The 23,807-nt window shown below is 37.5% G+C and overlaps 1 protein-coding gene across 2 annotated transcripts in view; it reads right to left on the bottom strand.

Moving 5' to 3' along the window:
* SEMA3D (semaphorin 3D) overlaps nt 1-23,807 on the bottom strand; it is a 140,532-nt gene that overhangs the window by 71,276 nt on the left and 45,449 nt on the right. For both annotated transcript variants that reach the window (XM_015875912.3, XM_085552012.1), the window contains exons 2-3: nt 23,356-23,543; nt 7,949-8,109 (exon numbers count right to left, since the gene is read on the bottom strand). In XM_015875912.3, coding sequence (XP_015731398.2) covers nt 7,949-8,109; nt 23,356-23,470 — 276 coding nt within the window. In that variant the 5' untranslated portion in view covers nt 23,471-23,543. The remainder of the gene's footprint in view (nt 1-7,948; nt 8,110-23,355; nt 23,544-23,807) is intronic.

Here is a 23,807-nt window from a genome sequence, read left to right as displayed (position 1 = left end):
GGTAACAAAAAGAAAAAAAAAAAACAAACAGCACTGCTACAAAACATGGAGATGACACAAAGCTGGGAAGCATCACTAATACAAATGAAGATGAGTAATAATCCATGCGAGGAATAAAAGGGCTTTGATGACCCAAATTATAAACAGTAAGATGAAATCAGTGTATTCTGGTCATAAATAAAAATAGATCATGATTTAAAAAATAAAATAAAATAAAAAATAAATAAAAAATTTGAATGACCCAAGTAATGATATTCTGGGATTAAAAACGTTCCTAGAGAAGTTGCATGAAACATCCCACAACACCTCTTATAGCAAAATTGGATGGGGTTATTAAAAGAATACCTGCAGTATGAGGTATTTGCTTGTGATAGCAGAGAGTAAGACCAGCTGACCAACATGATTCTTCCCATTCCCATGTCCCTGAGATAATCACACTCACACACACACTTGAGTGTCTCATTGAGGTCAGTGGCTTTCAGCAGCCCTGGAGGTTTCAATTGAGCCTCTCGTGTGCTTGACATCACACACGTGTGTCAGCACATCTCTATCAGCACAGTCTCTGGTACAACAAACCTCAAAGTGTTTTGTCAGTGGTACAGGTAGCACCAGCAGGATGCATCCCTATCTGGAGTGAAGCACATCAACTGACTGGCGTGTCTTGTAACACTCACTCACTGAATTTGATCCATGTGAAGTAAGTCACTACTTCCTCCCTGTCTTGCAGGACTAAGATATGAGTCAAAGCACTTACAGGAAAATACATTGATTTTAAGCAGCTGCTTGATACAGCCAGAGAAAGCCTGCTTCCTTCCCTTGTTTTATTCTATGCACTACATTATTGTAGTGATGTTTTAGAGAAGACATGCAATAAAATTACAGCATCCTTGGCATCCAAATGTCTCATTAAGACTTTGGGAGTCATGCATACCATAATTCAGATGCTTAAGCTCAGTAATATTAATGTATTCTCTATACAACAGTTCCAAATGAAGCACTCAAGGAACAAAAGCAGATGGTTCTGTAAGCTTGTCATCATACTGGCATATGAAATGTGCTCCCCCTGAGAAACTTTCCTCCATGACACTATTACTCTGCACAATAAAAAATAAATAAATACAAGACTAGATTCCTAACTTAGTCTAAAGCAATCATAAAGCAGATGCTGTAAAGAGAGTACCCCAATCAAAAAATGTTGGAGTAAACAAGAAGACAGTACAACCCCAGCTATGCAGCTACCCCATTAATTATAACACTCAGATTTCAGTTTTCCCACCGGTAAAATGAGAATAATGGCGCTTGCAATTTTCTCTCCTTTATGTTCTACCCCCAAAGAAATTAATTAATGGCTGAAAAATGGAAAGTATTAAAAAGCCGATAAGATCAATGAGCACTGAGAATGATATGACAGTGATCTAATGAAAAGACTGACACAGTGTTTCATACGACACTGTCATAAATATCACAGCCCAATACCTTAACAGTATGTGTTCAGAGTACACTTTCTGGGAACCAGGACATTTGTCACTTCTGTATACTGACTCAAGGCCATATCACTTCTAGAAATTTACTGAATTTCCCAAGGAACAGAAGAGAGAATTTCATGCCTTTTTAGTATTATTTTGCTGAAAACAAAGAGTGTTCTAATTAATGGGAAAATGAGCTGTTTTTAGCATACTATGCAAGTGTGCCAGTTGGTCTCTAAATACCTCACATCTGTTACACTCATGTATTTGGTATGGGAAGTCCACAACTTGGGAAACTACAGAGATTGTTCTCATATACAACTCTAAAGAGGAAGGTTACCCTAAGAACTTCTTGTAACTGGTTCCCACTGTACTTGCCATACTCTGGAATTCGACGTTTTAAAGTCATGAGTAAACAAAGGAAGTTCAGATATCTAAGTTTCTTATCTGAATTTTCCCCTGTATTTGAAACCCAAACAGACCGTCTCTAGAACTAAATTTTTCACCTTTCTTTTTAACAGCTTTATCAAAGGTTAGCTAGCTACAAGGAATACTTAGAGACTCCTAAAAGCCAGGCCAGTGTTCTTAAATCTCTGTTACTTTAATAACTACCACAAACCTTCCTTCTTTCAACAGGTATTCCTACATCTGACACACTAATTCCCACAGCAGAGATATACCTCCAGGGAGAGATTTGACAGAAATTTCCAAGTCCAATTATTTTCTAGTAACAGAAATTCAGATTTCTGAAAGATTTGATATGGACAGGGAAAAGAGAAGATATAAAGATTGATTCAGACTGATTTATAGCACTGTGGGAAGCACAAGTGTCAAGGTATATTATTCCTTATTTTATCAAGCTGAGTTTAATGACCTTGGAAGTCAGAGGGAAACAGTTGTGCAGTTGGATGACACATTCACAGACTTTGGGTAGCTTAAATTTGGCAAGTGGCTTTTAAAGAGAAATGTCTGAACCAAACAAGCTTACATTGCATCTGCCTGAGACAAAGAGATATCTCAACTTGTCTCAGGGCTTTTCTTAAAGCCCAGCCTACTCCAAACACAACTTCAGGAGTGCCAAGCCTTTCAAAACTCAAGGGCTTTCTGAGAAGTGCATTTTCAGGTGCACATTAAACAGGTGTGAAAACATAAAGAAAACAGACCAAAAGCTGATTTCATTTATGCAGGATTAAATCTTGAAAGGCTTTAGTGCTTTTGCACTTCATTTTCTACAGTTTAACCACAGCCCACCATCTGTTTCTCCTGAAAGGAAACTACACAACAGGACTTTTACTGTAAATGGCATTTCTTCTGACATGTTTATCCCTTCAGATTGAAGATAAATCCTACCTCTGAAAAAGTCAAAGCCCAGTATGAGTTTTCAGAGAGCAGGATATTGGCTGTTCTTTATACCAAAATACAGGTGTAAAATATAAAAACAACAGGGAATGTTTACGGAAACATAATTCACAGCAACAATGCAAAAGGAAATAACAGAGACACTGTCTTCCACCTAGGATCACTGTCCATCTGGTCACATACTGCTTTCTCCACATTTTGACCATAGACTGTTGCTCTGTGCCTGGTTGAAAGCTTCCATCCTGTATACATAGGTCCCTAAATTTAGGTCTGTTAAACAATGTTATGGACTATACAGGTTTGCAGATCTTCAGAGAAACATTTACATAGATCAGTGACAGGGGCAATCCAGAAGATAGCAAGCACAGCCATCCTAGTACAGTCATAGCTCCTTCTTACACAATTCCTTCAGTAGCTGCTGCTGACAGTTTTTAGTGACAGGACGCTAAACTACACACATATCCAGTATCAACAGTCTTGTTTCACTGCAAGTGACAGGCAAAAATATTCCTCTCTCTATGAGTTTTGGAAGGGTATGAAATTAACAGGTGGAAATGAGTGGCTTATGAACTGTAACACCCAGAAATCTTACTTCTGAAACAAAAGTAAGTCAGTAATTATTCCTTTAATTCCTGGTAACTAATTCCTTATGTGTGGAGAGTCAGATCATGCCGCTGTCAGATTTCAGTATCACCTTGATTCTTTTCTTGGGAAAATTAGGAACAATGTTCTCCCAAACAGACTCATGGCCATATTCCCCTGCCACTGGGCTTATTTTAACTTCCCCACTTTCAAACCTTTAGCAGTCTCCCGTGACTTCCACAGGACTCTTTGGTCTCTGCTGATGTCACCTGAAATCCTTCTTCCCCTCACAGGCAAAGAAAGCATCACCCTCAGACAGTCCACAACTTTTGCTAATAGAAAGCTGAAATTCTTTGGCACAAAGGAACTGGCCTATAATGGGTTGGGAAGTACCAGTCTCATTTCTACTGTTTAAATGCTACAGTAAGTACCTCAGCCTGTGTGTGCATTCCCAAGGCTCCTGTATGATGACACAAACAAGTCTTAATTCAATGCTGGCTAAATTCCCATTGGTTTCATTCATAACTTATACACATCTATAGCCCAACAGGAGGTTTCCCAGAACAATGAAGGTATAATTGGGCTCCTGTATCTTGATATTGTTTTATACAGGTATGCATATGCTTTTTCATACATAACCACCCTATTGCAGAGATAGGTGGGTCACGCTGCAGATCTCACACAGTGATAGCAGTGCTGACACACAGTCCCACTTTTGCAGTTAATAAGCACCAGAGCTGTGGAAAGGCAAATAATTGCTTTGCAAATATTTCATAAGTGTTTAGCCATCTGATATGAATATACACATATATGTATTCTTCACTGTGAACTGCACACAGATACAATCAATACAAAAGAAGATTGAAGGATAAGATGCAAGACAGCTGCACCTGGCAATGACCAAAAAAACCCCATCCCAAAACAAAACAAAACAAAAAATCCATCACCAACAAACACAAACCAAGGATGCTCCAAGTGACAATTTGTGACCCAGTGCCAATACACACTGGAGCAGATGAAAAAAAAACTGACATGTTTATCTATTTGGCCCACATGTGGCTGTGTCTTCTAGCACTGACAGCTCCTGCAGGTTGGCAGCTTTTCAAAAGCTTGTCAGGCCTTGATAGCATTCCTATTCCTGCAGAGATGGGTGGGGTCGTGCTGCAGATTACACGGTGATAACAGGCCTGACATATAACTCTGCTTGCATTGGTAGCAAGCATGGGAGTCACAGAAACATGCAGAATTTCGCCTCAGCTAGTCAATAAATGTTTGCCCAGTTTGTTATGTTTTGTATTTCTACTTTATTTTTTTAAGAAAGAAAATAAAGAGGAAAATAACAAAGGTTTAAGGCAAACTCACAAGAAAACTGCATTCACCAAAATAATCTTTTGAACTTGTACCCCAGGGTTTAGGACTATTAGCAAATTCTTTTCCAGCTTTCCACTCTCTTGTGCTAGTAAAGAATTATATTTTGACTTGTTTTACACCATAATTCTACTGGGTATGAGATAGTTGTATTCAGGTTTATTGTCTGCATTTCCTGGGTCCTGATAAATATAGGACACAGTTTCTTTTATGTATTTACACTATATAAACAGCTTGCAATATTTGTAAGCCATCTCAGTTCTTTCAATAAAAGACAGTGGCACAGATAATTATACTTCTGCAAAAGAAGCTTTAGGTTTCCATTTCAGGACAAATTCATTGAAGTTTTACCCCACTGGAAAAAAATAAAGAAAAAAAAAAAGACATTTTTCCATTTTTCCCTTATTTACTTGTAGATTACTAACATTTTAGTTTTCTGCATTTTTCTAATTCTGGTGTGCTTTTCTGTTTTACCACAGTAGCTACTATTGTTTCATAATAAGGTTTGCTAGCACTAGAAACTGTGTGGATTTTTTTGAGCTACCAGCTAAGGAAGTTTTCAACCAATTACACAATAAATTGAATAAAACCTACAGTGATTCAAGAAATTGGAACTCCTGAAGAACAACAGATTTATTGCATCAGGAGAAAAATATATATATACACCAGGAAATAAAGCCCTAACTTAATATATTTAAGTTAACTAATTTAGGTAAATAATTAGGTTGCAAAAAGGAAGTTATTAAATGATATACGTATACATTGGAGAGGGGAACATAATACAATGCTTTGGATGTTTATTTGATTACTGTCCCACATGCATGAATATAGAGCCTCAGATTCTGCAATATAATCTTTCCAAGTAGTTATGTCCACAAATGGAGTTTTCTGGGAGTAGATTGTTTGGGACACTGACTTGGCTTCTGGATGTATCAATAGTTACTAATGCAACAAATATCTGAAACTGAGAACTTTTTCCTCTTTTTTTTTTTTTTTTTTTTAATTTAATGTAATCTGAACCAGAAGACAATATTCTAATGAATTACTGTCATTGGAGAGGCTGCCTTGTCAGGCTGCTCCTGCTCCAGGAAAGGACAAAGGGCACGCTTCAGCCCCTTGCAGACCCGACATGTGTGGTTTCCTCACACCAGGAGAGCCTGGCAGCTGGCCGCCTGGCCCCACGCCAACCCAAACCACAGTCAGTCTAAACACAGCGCCGGCAAACGCTGCTTTCTGACACTTCCCTGCTACTGGAGAGTATCCTTGAGAGCTGAAACCTCATCAGTGACTGAGATTTATACAGTAATGACTTCCCTCATCTTCGCTCTCCCCTCACACTTTTCAAACAACCCTGCATTGAGGAACTGAGGAGAAAGGTTCGGACAACATCAATTCATGGGCATGTGCTCAAGTAGGCACATTTATAGAGTTGCTGGACACCCATGGAGACCTTGGAAATGAGCACACCAGGGTGCTTTGCAATGCTTTTGTGTCAATTCTAGCTACTTAAATACACTTTGCCTCAATGTTTTGTCTGAAAGGTTTGAGACGACCTAAATAGTTAAACAGAGGAGTATTTGAATTCACACATAATATTTTCCTTTCTCCAGATATCCTCCTGGTTTCGAATTTTATTCCCTGCTTTTAAGCTACCACAAATACATAGGCACACATCTGTTCAGTTTACCAAATACAAATTTTAATTCAGAGGCTCAGCTTTGCAGTCCCTCTACCAAATGACACTCTTATCACCAACAAATCCTCCTAGATCAGACTGCATTCTGCACTTCTAAGAAAGCTCAATATCATTTGTGGTTTGGCTAAGGTGAAAATGTTACCAGTTTGGGCAGAGGGGTGTGAACACCTCCAGAAAGTCTGAACTAATCAATCGCCACTGAGCATAATGGGAAGTGACAGCACTCAGCATCTCTCAGGAGGCTATTGGCATCACACAGTAACAGGATTCTGCTTTTCACACAAATAATGGTAGCTACAGAAAGCCTTTGCTAAAGATCAATCTATGGTGTCAAAATCTGTGATATGAATGATGCTGTTTTCACTACAATGGCCTGAAGAGGTGATGATTCTTGAATAAAACACTAAAATGGAAGATGTATACGGGGCATCTCACAAGGCATCCCAGGGAAGAGATCTGAAATAATCTGAGTTTTAAAGAAAGCTGTGTGTGGAGCACTGTAGAATTTGAAATAAGATAATCAGCTGAGTACTAGAAACCCTTGTATATAACGACAGCAAGTGTTGTACTCAGAATTGAGGCAAAATCATCTCCTGTTACACCTGTTAAGCCCTGTGCTGCCATCATATTAATTCAGGGTCAGTTCCCACTTCAGAGCTGACAGCAGAATACAGTCATTTAAAACCTCCTGCTGGTGCTTAAGGAAAATATCAAACAGCTGAGAATTTGAATTTTCTTTAGTAAGGAGAATGCCTGGAACAAACAGGAAAGAAGTTTTCGTGCGTGTTCCTGTTCAGGCATCTGTTTCTTATCCTTAGTAGTTAATTGTGCTTAGAAAATCTCTGTTTCATCATGTCTACTACAAAAACTGAAGGCTAAATTTCCTTTCTATTATTTGGAATTAACACTGTCACAGGGCATGGACCAGGGCATACAATGGATCCCAGTGGAAGTTTTTCCTATTGTTAGCAATTCCAGATATCAATGTAAAAAATATTAAAATGTTAGGGGCAATTTTAACAATTTTGAACACTTAAATTGCCTCAGATCTGTTCAATATTTGAGGAACATAATCCCAGTAACACCAGGAAGAAGGGAAAGATCTGTCTTTAATTGCCATCTTCAAAATGCTTTCATGCAAGGATGAACATGACAAAAGAAATAGAACATGACAGAAGCAAGCTCTCAGAGGCGCTGATTATTTTGGTTCCAAGTAGGAAACTTCTTTTATTGGATTTCAGTCTTACAGCGGCTTACATACTTTCAGAAAAATCAACTCATTAAAGATAACCGTGTATGTATGGGAGGTGAGATTATTAAATCCTGGTACAAAGCATGATACAGCAAGTCTCACAATTACCCAATGAAGTGAAAGAAAAAGTAAAGAAGGAGGGGGAAAAAAAAGAAAAGAAAAAAAAAACAAAAAGGAACAAAATTGAAATTATGTGATGAATTGAATTCTGAAAAATAAACTGACCTTTTTTACATTTTTGTTTAAATCAACCAAGTTGAGCAGGAAGATGTGGTCCTTTGCCCCGACAAGCAGCCGGCCCCTCTCCTCATCTAGCAGCAGGGTTCGAAAATCTAGCCCCTCTGTAGAGCCCAGGAATGGGATGCAGCTGTTTGAAAGCAGCAAGTCTGTGGGAAAATGAAGAAAATCTTTATAATCAAAATGTTTACATATGACTCATTGGTGTCTTTTATAAATATATGCAACCAGCATGTAGCATGTTGGTAAGATAACTGCAGTCTTGAAGCATATCTTTCGAAGGTCATGGTATAATTCCTGTTAGCCTTAGTCGTCTAGGAGGGTAGGGAATGTTATAATTCCAAATTGGGCAATACTTACTCTTGCAAAGACTTCTGTATGAGAATTTCTTAATATGTTATCTTATGACATAAAGAAATCACATTCTTCAGCAGCACTTAGAAAAAACAAACAAACAAACAAACAAACACACATGCTATATTCTATTGCATTGAAAGAAAACCACCATGCATTTATATCATCATATTCATGGATACATGCGATGAAGGATCAGTATCTTTCCATATTTGCTGCTGTAAATATAAAGAAGCAAGGAAGATAAATGAAAACTAAACATCAAGGAGCTGAAAACAGAAGATTGATGTGGCAGTTTTGTAAGGATGAGAACTATGAAAATGAAAGAAACAGCCTCACCAGCCTCATAGTATAGAGTTTCTTCCTAAAATCTAACTGGAATCTACTCTCACTCTCACTAAAAATATTATCCCTTGTCCTATCACCACTTTCTCTGAGAAAGAGTACCTTTCCATCTTTCCCATATTCCCCTTCAAGCACTGTAGGCACCCTTTATGAATAGTTTGACATAAGGTTCAGTTTGTCTAACATTCATTTTTTATGTCAGTTCAGAAAATAGCTGCAATTAAATTTCCAGTGTAACTGAAAATTGAAATCTGAAATAGAGGGCAGTATAGAGGCATATTAAGGGGAGTATTGAGTGCAACACCTCTAAAGTCCTGGGGTCAGTATTTTCCTTACAGAGGTTGTGCTCTGTGGCTCTCACTGTATCATTGCCCTCCCTGCAGGGAAAGTTAGGGCACAGCTCTGAATGTGGCTTGTAATTGATCATCAAACCCTTTCCTTATTAAGAGCTCAATTTTCCGAAACAACTTTTCCTGTAATTTCGTAATGGGTTCCAATCTCCTTCAAAAGTAATTAAGAAAAAACATGTTACTCCATGAATCTAATGAAAGAATCTATGCTTTCCCTGTGAAAAGCTAAAGCGCCCTAAAGTAGAGTTTGAAGCCTACTGCGGATGTAATTTTGGACGAGGACACAAACAACATATAGAAAAGAGCACAATGAGAGTACAGTAATGTTGGGCAATTACAAATTTGGGGAGAACAAAAATAAACACATGAAACAGTTCTTCCACGAGCAATCTCTCCAAGATAAACCACTAAGGAATCTCGGGACAGAAAAGCTCAATTCAAAATAAAATTAAAGAGATTTCCACCTTCTTAGTACTGTATGGACATTGTGTCTTTCCTGATAAAGAGGTTAGATTTATAGTACAAGTTATTTACACTTCCTGATCATGATGAAAATTATTACCAGTGCTCTGCAGAGTAACTCCTGAACAAAATTGAGTGAAAAAACATTTTTCTCCAAAGTTTCTCACAAAACCTGTAGTAGGCAAAGCAAAGATTAAATCCTGTTGATAGCTAATAACCAGAACTATGGGAGAAAAAATATTTTAACATTATTTATATGACTATCTAGTGCCATATATATATTTTATATATATATATATACATATATTGGCTATGTATCTTCTATTCAAGCTTGTGTAGTTTTGTCTGGCACACTGCTGAACACTGTTACAATATAGTCTGAAAACAAATTGTGTTGTATGGCAGCTCCTATTCCCTTAGGTGGGATTTGTTTGGCAGTACTCTGAAAAATCTTACATCATACTGAAAATCACAAGTTAAACTTTATATTCCTTTAGTATCCTCTTTTGCCTATCTTTTGCAAAGACAAAGATGTTTTCACTATTCTGCACATTAGTAGCTCTTTAGAAGACAGCAAGATCACATAGGAATAAGTTGTGAATAATGCTGTACCATGAACACTTAAATCCCATCCAAACTGCCTACATGAGAACTGGCTGATAAACAGCCAAAACAATTATATATCATTGTTAAAAATAATATATTATTCAAGAAAAAAAAAAAAAGAAAAAAATTCTCCCCCCCCTCCCCCCCAACTTCTCAGCTTAGCTCACTTCACTACTGTGAAGAATCAAGGATTTATGACTCCTGATGACTCCTGACACTTTTTTTGTTGGGGTATCCACTACAGGACAGGTACATTGAGTTAAACTCTTAATTTTTGAATGATGTACATATTTCTTCATTAGATGTCACAGTCTGTACAAAAATCCTCCCTTGTTTTTTTCTCAGACTGGAAATTGTTGGTACTGGATGTGATGGAGATGTTTACTGGAAAGGGATTCTGTGATGCTGACCACAGCAAAACTGGAGCATTTAGCTCCCTTGGGCTACTCAGATTTTTCTTGGTTGATCCCTGAAATACTGTTTATCATTTGAATATTTCTGAGTAAATGTCTTTCTCTTCTCCACCCATGATGTAAGAGCTGGCTGCATTACTAAAATATCCAATCAATTGCATATACTAACAAATTCCTTACAAATTCCTCCTCAACTCCAGCCCTAGAAATTTGATCTTAGTAAGGATAAATGAGAGCATTTGCACAAACATACATAGCACTTGATTTCATTGTCTGCAGTCATGCAATCCACTGCGCTTTGCAAGTATGTCACATTCCCAAATATCTTGACCTGATTCTCCACATACATAGATCACTGAGACAGTTTTCCACTTTCTATTTCTTTCTTATTTGGAAGGAAAGGTCTCTGTACTGACCATCCCAAAAGCACAGTCATCATCTATTGCTGAAAACTTCTAGTATTTCTCAGTAAAGAACCACCTAAAACAGCTACAATAGGGAGGGATAAAGTTTTCTCATGGCTGAAACACCCAAATGGGAATGCGGCCTGCCTGGTGCCTTGTAAAGCCATTCATTCCATCACATCATAAGGAAAGCATTTGTAAAATGCTCCAGATTAAAATGACAACACTGCACACTGATTTCTTACTGATGTAAACGACAAAACAAGCTGCAAAGTGGTGAAGAATCAGGTTTGGTCAGTTATTTACTAACTATTGAAAAGAGAATGGAAATAAGAACACTGACACTGATAAGATTAAAATTAAAACATGACCAATAAAATTTGACAAGTAAACATTAACAGAGAATTGATTAAATTACAGACAAATTAATCATTATTCTCACTCACCAAAACCAAAACAATCCAGCTTTATCAGCTGCCATTTGCAGCAAGATATCTTAAATAGGACCTAGGATATCACATTAGAAAAATTCACCATAAAAAGCATACTTGTCCGTTTACAATCAGGAGCATATATTGTATTGAAAAAAAGCTGTTGATTCAAATCACTGTATCTGAAGCCAGTCTAATATAAAATAGCTTTCTCACAGGTCAAAAGCAAAGTTAGTTACAGAGATGATCTTGTATGTCTGCACATTCACTATTCAATTTACAGTGTGTATATGGCATTTTACTGAAAATAATATATATATTTTTTTATTTTTTTATTTTTTTTATTTTATTTTTTTCCTTTACAGGCTCCAGTCTGGCCTGGCCATTAAGTGAATATTCAGCAAAATCCCTTTTGGGTTAATATTTCACTATGGAGTGGTAGGAGTTAGATTAATAAGTGTTTCTTATTCATTTAGAAAGGTGTCTCAGTGGACATGGTTCACAACAGCTTGATCATTGCTTACTTCAGCTATCTATAGCATCAGTGCCATGTGTAAGGCTTTCTAATGAAAAAAAAATAAATGATATCCTATTTCGATAATAAGTATTTACATTTATACAGCATATTCAGGCTTCTTAGCTTTGGATTATATATTCTGTGATCACACTGTTGTTCCTCCAGTATGCTGCGAGAACTCAGGAAATCTGGAAACATTTCATAGAGACTCAGAATGGTCTCTGTGGCCAGACATTTTTGTAATGACAGGCTATGACTAAATTGGAAGAAAAGGAACTCCTCAACCTGTTTCAAAACAACTACATCTAATGCAACCCTTGAAGCACCCTGAAATTAAATGCCACTTTTTAACTGCAAATAACTTGGACTAGATAAACAGCTGCACAAATAACTTGTAAAATGTTATTACTGCAGAGATTATTAAAAACTGTTTTGTGATTTCATGTTGTTGGTGAAAAGAAACGCGAAGGGCTGATTTATAACCTTCAAAGAGCCAAACAAAATGATTGTTTTTGTTGTTTCTTTTTTTTACAAAACATAACTGAAAATGCATTTGAGTGAAACATTTTGTTTTGTGAAGAAGACCTAAGCCAGTGGATTAGCGCAGGGTTCTTTTTCTAAGTAGTTTATCTGTCTTGAAATACTGCCAAGGAAAGCAAACTCACTGTTGTTCCCAATGCAAAATTAAATCATCTTTTATTTTCTTCTTTTAAGCAATTGCGTAGACATAGAATAAGCACTACAAATATAACTCAATATAAATGACTGGCAAACATAAGAGCTTTGGTACTGTGTAGATAATTGTTGGCATCTCACCACACATACCTCTACAGAAGTAACACTGATGGTCTTCAAGGACAACAAATCTCCTCCCTAAGGGAAAAGCACACCATGCAAACAAACAGGCCCATCACCTCTGTTTCCTCAGTTTCAGTTGTAAGGGCTGAACTTATCACTGGTTTTTTCTTTCCCTCACACAGATTCTCAACCTAGCTGCCAGTATTTTGCATAAAGGGTAAATAATCTGAGTTACGTGACTAAAATCTACTTCTTCCACTTCAATCTTGTTTTTTGGTTCTATTGAAAGCATCCCAATGGTGAGAGAATATTTTTCTCTAAGAACATACAATCTTTTTCCTTATATATACCAGAATACTTCTAGACGACTATTGAAATCAGAAGCCTGTTTTCTTCCTGACCTCATAGAAAAGGAATTGTTCATTTGACTGGAGACCAAGCACTACCCCTGTCTTTTAAAATCACTTTCCAGGAACCTGAGCATCAAGCAGCTGAAAAAAAACTCTCTCATTTATGCTAAGGGAGCTGCCCATAGGTACACCTATTCCTATAGGCACTGTGAAAAACCCCTTCACAAGAGCCAGAGTAACAAATAAACTATAAAGTCACTGATCCTGAGGGAAAAACAGCTTCAGTTGAATGCTGCTCCCCACTTGAATTCCAATTAGAATTTCAGTTTTTGCTGTGGTTAACCATTTCCAAGCCTCTTGCCCTCAGCCAATCAAATATGCAGAAAGTAGGAAATCAGTGACATGCTTCATGTGGAAACAATTGCACAGTTCTCAAATGATTTATCCAAAGAGTCCTCACTCACTGATTGTGAATCAGTTTTACCGTTCCAACCAGCTTGCCATCTCATGTCATATTATAAAACTTCTATCTACCTCTATGTGGCTAATTATATGACCTGTAATTAGAAAGTTATGAATCTTATGAATGATGTAGCTGAAAGGCAACATATATGGAGATTCGCCTACACTATGAGAAACACACATCACAAAAAAAATAAAAAATAAAAAATTATAGAATGTCTTGGGTTGGAAAGGACCCCAAGGATCATCAAGGTTGTTCTTGGTAGATATCTAGCATCAGAATCTTCATGGGAATTTGTGACTTGCGTTTACTTGTGTGGATGAACGCACCCCACCCTACAGCAGTAGATTCATTCTTTCCTGCTTGGGTGAAGATGTGTATTGCCCTTTGTAAGTATGTCCAGCTGTTAAAAATGTATCATAGTGATCATATTTAGCACTTTAAGACACAAGGCTCTTCCTTTGTGAAAGCATATTATGTAAAATTATATGCAGTGTTATCCACCCTTTCAAAACAAATAACTGTCATTATATTGCATTTACCTTCAAAAAAGCCCCTTTCATTTCAGACTTTATTTTCTTCAGAGTGGCACAAAAAAAGGCTAAAGTATTTTGAAGCACCCACAACTTCAGTTTTCACATAGCTACATCTTTAGAGAAACTTCTGAAAACAAGAAGTTCTCTGATGATGCACGCAGACTCTTAGAGCTCATATGGCTGCAGGCTCATGAAAAAAACAGCAGGCTGTGCTGTTTCTCCCACCCATACTGCCCTATATCAGCTATACAGAACTTGAAGTGGGTTTAAATCTTTGCTCAGTTTTTGCTTTGTAGAATGAATGCCATCCTGAAGAGATTAAAGTAATGGATTTTGTTTCACGCTTCTAGCAAATGAGATTGCAGTGTGTTTTTTTTCCCCCAGGATTTGAAACTGCAACTCATGTAAACTCAAGGTCTAATCAGCCATGAAGACTGGATTTGTCTCAGCTGGTCTGGCACTACAGATGGGTGCTGACAGCTCTGCTGGGGAGCCCAATTCCTTTTGCTCAGACCTGTGTTCTCAGGCTGCACATCTGATGCCAGGACTTGCTCCATTGGGCCTACATCTGTTGTGTATGAAAGCTATTGGTTTATTAAAGGTCATGGATCCTAATAATCCATTTTTTCATCAAATCTATTTATCAGATTCCTAATGAGAGAAATATTCATATCACTATAATAAAGTAGCTGAGAGAACTTGAACTACAGAGGCATGAATAACTCAGTTGTAGTAAAAGTGTCAGATAGCATGAGACTGGAAGACATATAAATATTGATAGTAACAGGCTTAGGAGAGATAGAGATCAGCATGTGCTGTTCCTGAAGAAATGACAGTGCAAAGGAGAGCTTATGCCAATCTGGTTTACTTACTCTGTTTGTTACTTCATTGATGCCTCTGTTTTTAAGATTTAAAAGAAGAGCTAACAGGAAAAACAAAACAAAACAAAACAAAACCAACAGATTTTTTGCCTATTGTTGCTATCATTGGAACCAATTTGCAGTTTTCTTACTACTATTATACATACCAGTTGTAGCTAGTGCCTGTGAGCAACAGAGATCTTTATAGAAGCACTAAATAGCTGTATGTCCCACCTCCCCCACCCTCTACATGCTCCATGCACATAGACATACACTCCACTTGCAGTCTCATAAGGATTTAGAGCCAGACCCTTGGTTTAACTGCTGGGACCTGCAATAGTTTTATCTGCTGAAGATCTAGCCCTGAGTGTATAGCAAGAAGACATGGGGGCTATTTTCTGAAGCCAAGCATTGGACCAGAGCCCTGAAAATCTGGATGGTCAGACTGTAAAGCCAAGTAAGATATAAAGTCCTAACTACTAACAGATCCTTGTCAAAGGAGCTGATGAGAGCTGGAGCCGATGCAAGAGAAAGGGCAGGTCCATGAGTCTGGGAGTGGATGAGAAGGGAAAGAAGTGCACATGTGCGCCTGGGGAGATAGAGTGGAGAGGGAGGCATTCCTCCTTCCAGAAGCAGCACAGCATTATTTTGGCTCAGCTGCCATGAAACCACTATCTGAGGGCCTATAACGTCTCTTAAGCACTGATGGTCCTTCACCGCCCTCTCCACAGTCCCTGGAGGACAAGCAGTATTATACATTAGTGGCTTCAAAAAGCTCTTCTGGTTCCTTGACTGGGCTGGGAAAGATCCAGTTGGATGAGGACACATAGCTGATACAGTCAATGATATGACTGGTGTGAAATGGTGAGCAGTACTGGGCAGGGCTGAGAGGAATGGTGTGAAATGTGCCTGCTCAGGAAGGGAGTGGAAGGGCAGGGACCTCTGTGAGCAGATTTACCTGCCAGTGGAATAGACACTTCCTCTGTTGGCAGCAAACCCACTTTTGGAGGTTCCTGCTTGCTTTCCCCACACATAATTGTTAGTTCCTGTCCCCACAGAGGGGTTCCCTATCTGACACAATCCAGAGATTTTTTATTTCTCTTTCGCATATTTTGAATGAGGAAAGTGAACATTTGCAAATGACAGTTGGAGCATTAATATTTCAGCTTTTCCATCATGACATCTGGTTGATCTCACAACCTTGTTCTAAATTCCTGTAGGAGTGCAGTACAGAAATGCAATTATTGCTGGGAAGCACTGTTTAAGCCATGTAGTCATTATCTACGGTAAATACACAGGATGGACATATTTTAGAACAAATGTGGTTTAAATGTAGAAAATGATTATTTATTTTCAGGAAACTTAAAATATTTAGGAAAACATTTGATTTTTTTTCCCCAATTTTCCAGATACATTTTATTTGATTAAAAAGCAAGTGTAGCACAGTAATTCAATTAGCTAATGCAGAGGTAGATGTTCTAAATAGTCTTGCACTGGCAGTATGAAAGGACCATTTCCAGCAGTGAAAATGAAAACATTTCACATGATAATAGTTTGGACTAGCATAATGCTCCATCATGGCAGAGTGAAATGTAATTATCATTTACTTTTTCCTGATATTGGCAGGAGTTAAGTTCTTATGAAACCATTAAAACAAGAGGTCACTGAATTTCTGCATTAATTCCCTTATTTATGCTGGAATTTTGCCTAGAAATCTCTATCAGATTCTGAGTCTCATGTACAGAAACGCAAGTAGACCCAGTATCTGTTTTACAGACTTCTTAGGCAACACCTAGACAGGACCACGCTAACCACAGGTTACAGGGCAAAGGATGTCTGTTTGCACAGGCTAACGGTGTGCACTGTCCAATCGCTTCTGTCAGTTACTAGTACACAGGCAAAAGCCACTTAATATTGGAATGCTGGAAGGCTTATCTTTTTTTTGGGTATTATTTACAGTTATTTATCCTCCTTGAGACACCAATGGATAGACAGATGTTATGTAGCATATTTAAAAAGATATCTTTTTCAAATAAATCCAGGTTGCATGGATGATGTTGTCTTCACAAAGATGCCAGATAAACTGATCATAAAACTATGGTGTCTTCAGTAATATCTTAGTCACAAAACTATAGTACATCTCAGCATATTTTGCTGCGACAGCCAGGATTTAGATCACAAAGAAGAAAGCCTGGAAAAGGCACCTTCATTATTCACACACTTGTCTAAATGCCTCTCTTGACCACAGCTGGCCAATCCCTTTTCTCCTGATGCTCCAGTATGAAATAGGAATTTTTGTCTCTATCTCTTTCTGCTGTCTCTTTGCATGCTTATTTATCTCCAAATGACTGACTTCATAACAGACGCCCCTTGCAACTTTCAGCCCTTCTTTGAGGAACATGTCTATATATGGAGCAGCTGAAACAGGGAGGGAGGAAAAGGAAATAGGATGTGACTCGAGAACCTGCTCTGCAGCCACAGATGTCCAACACTATACACAGTGACATCAAGAGGATTATGCCCTCAAATTGCTGCACAGAAAGAGAACAAGGCTGGGATCTCCAGAACTACCCAGGATTAGTTTTGGTTTGAAACTGTCTCAATTAAATGGGCAATTATAGAAGTATTTTTGAAAGTATCCTCTTCAAAGTTGATGTCATTGATCACGTACCGTTCCCACATTTTTCTTCTTGTGAACCAATTTTTGGTGTTGTCTCATTCTACTTTTTACAGGACAATAATCACTGTTTCGAAACACTTATTCTTTGGGTTTTTGCTCATCTTCTGAGATCTGAGTGAACATTAAGCAGAACAGTTTGGTATTTTGCGAACACAGTTCTTTTTTCATCCAATTTGGGACCTTTTGTGATCATGAAAAAAGAAAACTGCTCTGAGCTACAGGCTGTTTACACTGTTAAGAGGTTGATACGGGTCAGTTCTCTAAGGTTATTCTTAGTTCAACTGCTATGTAAACTGTTGATGTCACTGACTGGAGGCTGCTCTCCAGGACATTATATATGTGATAATTATATGACAGAAAATGCAACATATAGTTGGATCTGACCTCCAAGTCCACTTGTTTAAAAAGAGAAAAAAATGTAAGAAAGTTGCTGGCATTCCTGTTACTAAAACATCATAAACCCCCTTAAGTTTATACTTAGTCTACAGTATATACATCCTAGCTCAGATGGACAGCAACACCCATCTGCCTTCATCCCTAGGGACACTTGCAGCATCAGTGCATACTACCTCTAGAAAGCATTTCTGAGACTAAACTGGAAAACTCTATTTCATGTCCTGAAAATCACCTAATGGTATAGGATCTCAACACTCACATACAGATCTTTACTCCACAAAGTAATCTCACATATTTTTTTTTCCCTATGAATAATAAAGATTCAAAAATGATTTTACTATCAAACAAAATAAATGATCCAAAAAAACAACACTTCCTCTCTGAGCAGATTTTCTTTGATAATCATGGGTATTCAAAATTACAGCAGCTGATATTAGCAGAAAAGCATGTTTTTACTGATCTTTTTTCCTCTTCTTGTAGACCAAGCGCAGCTGTAGAAGTGCAAGCTAATTTCTAGGCTTTTTTTATAAATCATCACTTTATCATGTTCCAGTCATTCATAACGATGCAACACCCACTTTGTGATAGCAGGATTATCCACATTGTTGCAAACAGTTTAAATGAGGATCTCAAAGCTATACAACTGAAACTATATTTTACACATATAATTAAACAATGCATGTCATGGAAGCAAGCCAGCTTTACTGAAACAGAACAAACTAGCTGTCCTGATGCAACAGTTAAGCAATCCTTTAGTTCTAAACTAAAGCATATTTAGAGCAAAAATAAATTAGAAAACAGGATGCTTGACATTGTAATGTAATATGTCCTATGGATTTGTTTTATAAAATTAAGGAAATGCACTAATCCAGTCAAATTTTCAAAAGAATTCCTGGCACAAAAATGTAATCCTCTGCTTTCTTTTTCACCATGTCACAAGAATGTATCACTCTTAGGGGGAAGAAAAACACATACATGAAACACTGCATGAAGCTAAACATTTCTCAAATGTGGCTAATTTCCACTGAGACTGTTGACTTAGCACTGTCATCCTTAAGCAGAGGATGCAGAATTTCATGTCCTTAGTTTACCTAGTTAAGATGAAAAAAGGCAAGCCACGGATATTTAATCCTTTTCACTTCTGCGGCAAACTCCTTGCCATGAATTTAGTGGGGCTGCGACAGCATCTAAATGCTTCTTCATTTTTAAGAAGTCAGATCAGAATATTGTTCCTGTGCAATAGATTTAAATTGCGGCTATCTCTATTTTAAGTGTCAAGTAAATTCTGATTCAAAAGCCAAAGTTTGCATTTATTCTTGCCTTTTTCTGCTTGCTGTGTCACAGCGTAGGATCTTGGACTCCTGATCACCCAAATCAGCACTGGTCATGGCTTGCTCCTGCTGCATGGCCATATTTCCTCTGCACAGGAATGATTTGTGTTCACAGATATAACTATGGATGTGTCAATGGTGACAGAGTACAAATCTGGGCTGAGGCGTGCCCCGTAAACAAGGAAGCAAGGAACATACTGCCGTAATATAAATGTATTCCTTCAGCATCCAGACTACTGTTAAAAGATCCATGAAAAAGGAAAGAAAACAACAAAACAAAAACCCACAATTTAATAAAGCAAACTCATAGGTTTAAATTTGGGACTAGAAGTCTGGATTTATATTGGAAAATTTTAGGGAGATCAAAAATTGAAAGTGCTTGAAAAATTGTTTTCAGTTCTTCCTAGAACGTAAAGCCCAGAAATACAGTTATAACAAAAACTTTGTAAAACTATCCGACAATGAACTGGCAGAGCCCATTTCCTAAAGACATACTGTCTACACAAAATGAATTAAACACATTTTGTATGCATGAATTATGATGCAGGTTCCTTTTAACCTAAGTAATAGAAATGACGCCTTTCTATGAATGATAACATTGCAATTTTTTGCACTTCTTGGAATGAGGATGTTAAATGAGGTAGTAGACATCAAGAATGTGCTACTTAGGGGAGCTGAAATCCATTTCCATGTTTGAGGAGTTCTGCAGTTTGGGTTATAGGTTAATTCCAGGTAGATCAGAATGAATGATAAATATGCACCTATACTTTGACAGTGACTATAGTGTAATACAAACATTATTAAAATATAGAGCATTACTAAAAGATCAGAGTTGCAAAATGACCTTAGTCCATGCTTATCATTTTATGGATGTCTGATATTTTAAACATGTAACTTTAGAGCTGGAGCAAAGAATAAAGGAAATCCACCATACAGTATCAAGTTGTTACTCATGATTCACTGAAATATCTGCACCTTAACTTTCCCAGCAGAGACTTCAATGCCTTAAGCTACTTCTCAGAAGACAAAAATTCATAACTGCCATGCCAACAAGCTCTAAAGTTTTAATTACCATCTAAACACAGAGGTCTTGTGACACACAGAGAATTACTGGAGAGCCTTTGTGGTTCTATAAACTTTTTCAGCTACTCCACCCTTCTTCCTCCTCTATCCGCCCCCAACTTCTCACTCAGTTTTCTCTTTCTCTGTGTTACTTTAATACAGCTCCTTCTTTTTTTTTCCCCTGTTTTCCTGCCCCTTACCTCTTTATTCTCAGAACTCACACCTTGGCATGCTCCTCCTTCTCTTTACTGTCAGGGCATGGGAAGGAGCAGTTTCCTAGCCCACAGCTGAAATGTGATTTTCTCCTCTTCAGTAGCTACAGCTATGAGATGAAGCAACTGCAGAGGAAAGTCCTATTCATTTCCAGCCCTAGTGAATACTTGGCCATTCTGCGAAGATAGAGCTATGCCATTCCATAAACACATTGCCTTTGGAAGAGGATAAAAGTTTCTCTTGGAAGACAATACTTTCAGCAGTGCAGTGTACACGAATGTGTGTTTAGGTCTTCAGCACTGCCTGATGTGGCCAAGTTTTGTCAGTTTTCCATACGGACGGAAAAGGCCTGCATATCATCCTCCTCATGATACTCAAACTCCAAAGAAAGGAGATGCCAGGACTTGTCAGTGACATGACTCTAACTATTTTATGGGAATTGGCAAGACAGTTCATTTCTCCTACACCTTATTCTCAGAAACCTTGGAATTATTTTGGTGGGAATGCTTGGGGGGAGGTGGGGGGGAAATAGAATAGCAAGCTTAGTTTTGACAACTATATTAAATAGTCAGAACATCTGACAAACAGCTGTCATCAACCAAAACTTAATTTAGTTATAACACAAAACCACACTACTTACAATGAAAAGTCCATCATCCACTGACAAGAACAAATGAAGAATTTCAGAACATAGTGGTTATTTGAACAGACTTATAAGCAACCTAATATCATCTGCAGTTTAAATATGCCTGATCCACACTTCTTCTGAAGTGGGGAGCACAGTACTGAACTCTTAATACCGTGGCTTAGAAAGACATGCAGTGTTTCTGGAAACAAAACTTGATGTCCTGTAAAAAAACAGGAATGATGCATGTAACTGTCCTGGGTGGAGTAATATTTTCCTTCAGAATGAGCGGCAACTCTGTGTTTTCCTTTACTTCTCTCTCTTTAATCCATACATTATCCAGAAGTACAATATCAAGTAAATAAAACAAATCTTTTAAGACTCTTCCTCTCATTTTTAATTTAACACTTCCAAGTGTGAAGAAAACAGTCTTTTTTTTTTTTTCTTGTTCCTTGTGGAAAAATACACCCTTCCTCCTAAAAAAAGCAATGATAAAATCTGGTAATTCTCTCTCCTTTGGCTTTTCAGTTACTCTGCAGCTTTCCAAATTAAGATTTATGTGCCGGTTTGTATCTGTTGGTTTCTTTCCCCCTACAGGGATATAGGTGGATAAGTTTGGATAGGAAACTGTAACCCTCAGGCCAAACTGAAAGGTTTATAAAGTTGCTAATAAAAGTTTGGGTCAGGGCCTAAGTATCAATCATCCGTTCATTGTCTTTTTGAACAAGCTGAGGCATTTTTGCAGCCACTCCCAGCAGGTCTCTGCCACTATTTTAAAGTAAGATTTCAGGTTGTATCTTTAATTTTTTATTTTTTTTTAATTTTTTTTCCCCCTGTGTTGAACTCAATAATTTTTCTCTCCCGCTCTCCTTACCTGCCAAATTCATCCATCAGGATTTTGCCAAAGGCTATCTGCTTTTGAAGTCAAGAGGAATTCACTAATCATAAGTGTCAACTCCACAATAAATGCCATTGCCTTATAGTATATGCTGCTATTGGGAATCATCTCAAAAAGGCCTAGCTGTTAAAAGTCTGGCTATATGTTAGGGGATTTTTAACTGCTAACATTCATAACTCATGTCAGGTCTTTCTCTATTCATTGGCTTAAGTGAGTGTAACTGTTTCCTGAATTTATAAAAATGTTGTCAAGATCTCTTGATCTCTCCTCCTCCATCTCTCTCTCAAAAACAAATTCAAACACAGATATGCCCAGTGTAATTCTATTCATAGTGGTATACACATCTAACAAAAGAGAAGCTTGTAAATAAATACTATTTTATTATGCTTACTCAGTAAATTCTTCAGAGCATTAGAGCTCATGATAAGCATATCATAACCACTGATGAAGGCTTTACAGCCTCCTGTATGGTCAGACTATCCCAAATGTGATACCACAATGCATACAAAGACCTATGTTTGAAAAACTGAGAACAGAATGAGCTCCCATAAGGTCAGGGTGCTGACATAGCTGAAAAATGGCTGTCTGGAGAGCATTTGCATTAGCTAAAGAATATCAATATAAAAGTGATAAATCTCCACGTCTTTCAAAAGCTGTGGAAATGTACTATACAATCAAAGCAACAAGCAAACTCCTTTCTGTAAGAATACGACCATTAAGGAATTTTCTTTAAATATGGGGATTAAGCCCCTTAATCTTCTCAATATTCTAAACAAGCAATATAGATAAGATTAAGAAATTCCTCAGAAAAACAAGCGTCTGTGATCCAAAGAGGTTAAAAGACAGAAAACACTTAATGATTTTCACATACTCTTTGAAAAATAGAGAAAAAATGATTACAGGTTATGTGCCACTTGGAACATTTGAGGTACTTTCCCTGATGCACTTGAAAGTCCTTTCCAACCTTGTGATTCTATGATTCTATGATTCCCCAAGTCCCACCTCATCCCCACATAGGATGCCAATGGGTCTCATCCTGTTTCAAGTAGCATTAGAAGCCTACACTTAGACAATGACTCTCCCATAGTTAATGCACAGTATACTAATATCCTAATGAGCAAACTAAAATGGTTACAATTTACCCATCCTTAAAGCTTTTGCTATGTATTTCTGGTAACTGAGACAAATGTGTTTCATTTGCCCAGTTAGTAACAGTAATAAACCGCTGGCAACATCACATAAAAACAAAAGTGGTGGAATCAGGAAAAAAAAAAAAATAAAAAAAATGCTGAAAAGTTTACCTTTATAGGAAAGTTTGAGTCTTGGGATATTTTGTTTTGATGTTCCAGTGACGGGAAGGAACAGCATTGCTAAAGATAACAGGCTGCAGGCATTCGGTACTTGGGAAGCTCTCATTCTGCTCTCTTCTTACACGCTTTTTGCACAATGGAGAAATATCTCCCCACTCGTCAAACAATCCAAGTTTAATCTGGAAGCAAAAATAAAACATCTGTACATCTTTTTCATGATCATATAAATAATATTTCTGAAAACAAGCCAGACCTAACTGGCTTAAGTATCTCATTTAACACATTTGCTACAAAAGTTTATTGTTTTATTTTTCACTAGTATAAATCAAAGTCTGTTTCATTCATATCACACTTGCTTTAAGGTTGGGAAAATATGTACAATTTTCAAAGGACAATGTCTAACATAGCTACAGTCTAAGCAAATAACAAATTAATTACCAGTG

The sequence above is a fragment of the Coturnix japonica genome, chromosome 1, assembly GCF_054131305.1.
Source record: "Coturnix japonica strain WE chromosome 1, WE-NBRP24, whole genome shotgun sequence".
In the NCBI taxonomy this organism is placed as follows: Eukaryota; Metazoa; Chordata; class Aves; order Galliformes; family Phasianidae; genus Coturnix; species Coturnix japonica.
The sequence above is the reverse complement of the archived record's forward strand: the minus strand, read 5'-3'. Positions and strand labels throughout refer to the sequence as shown.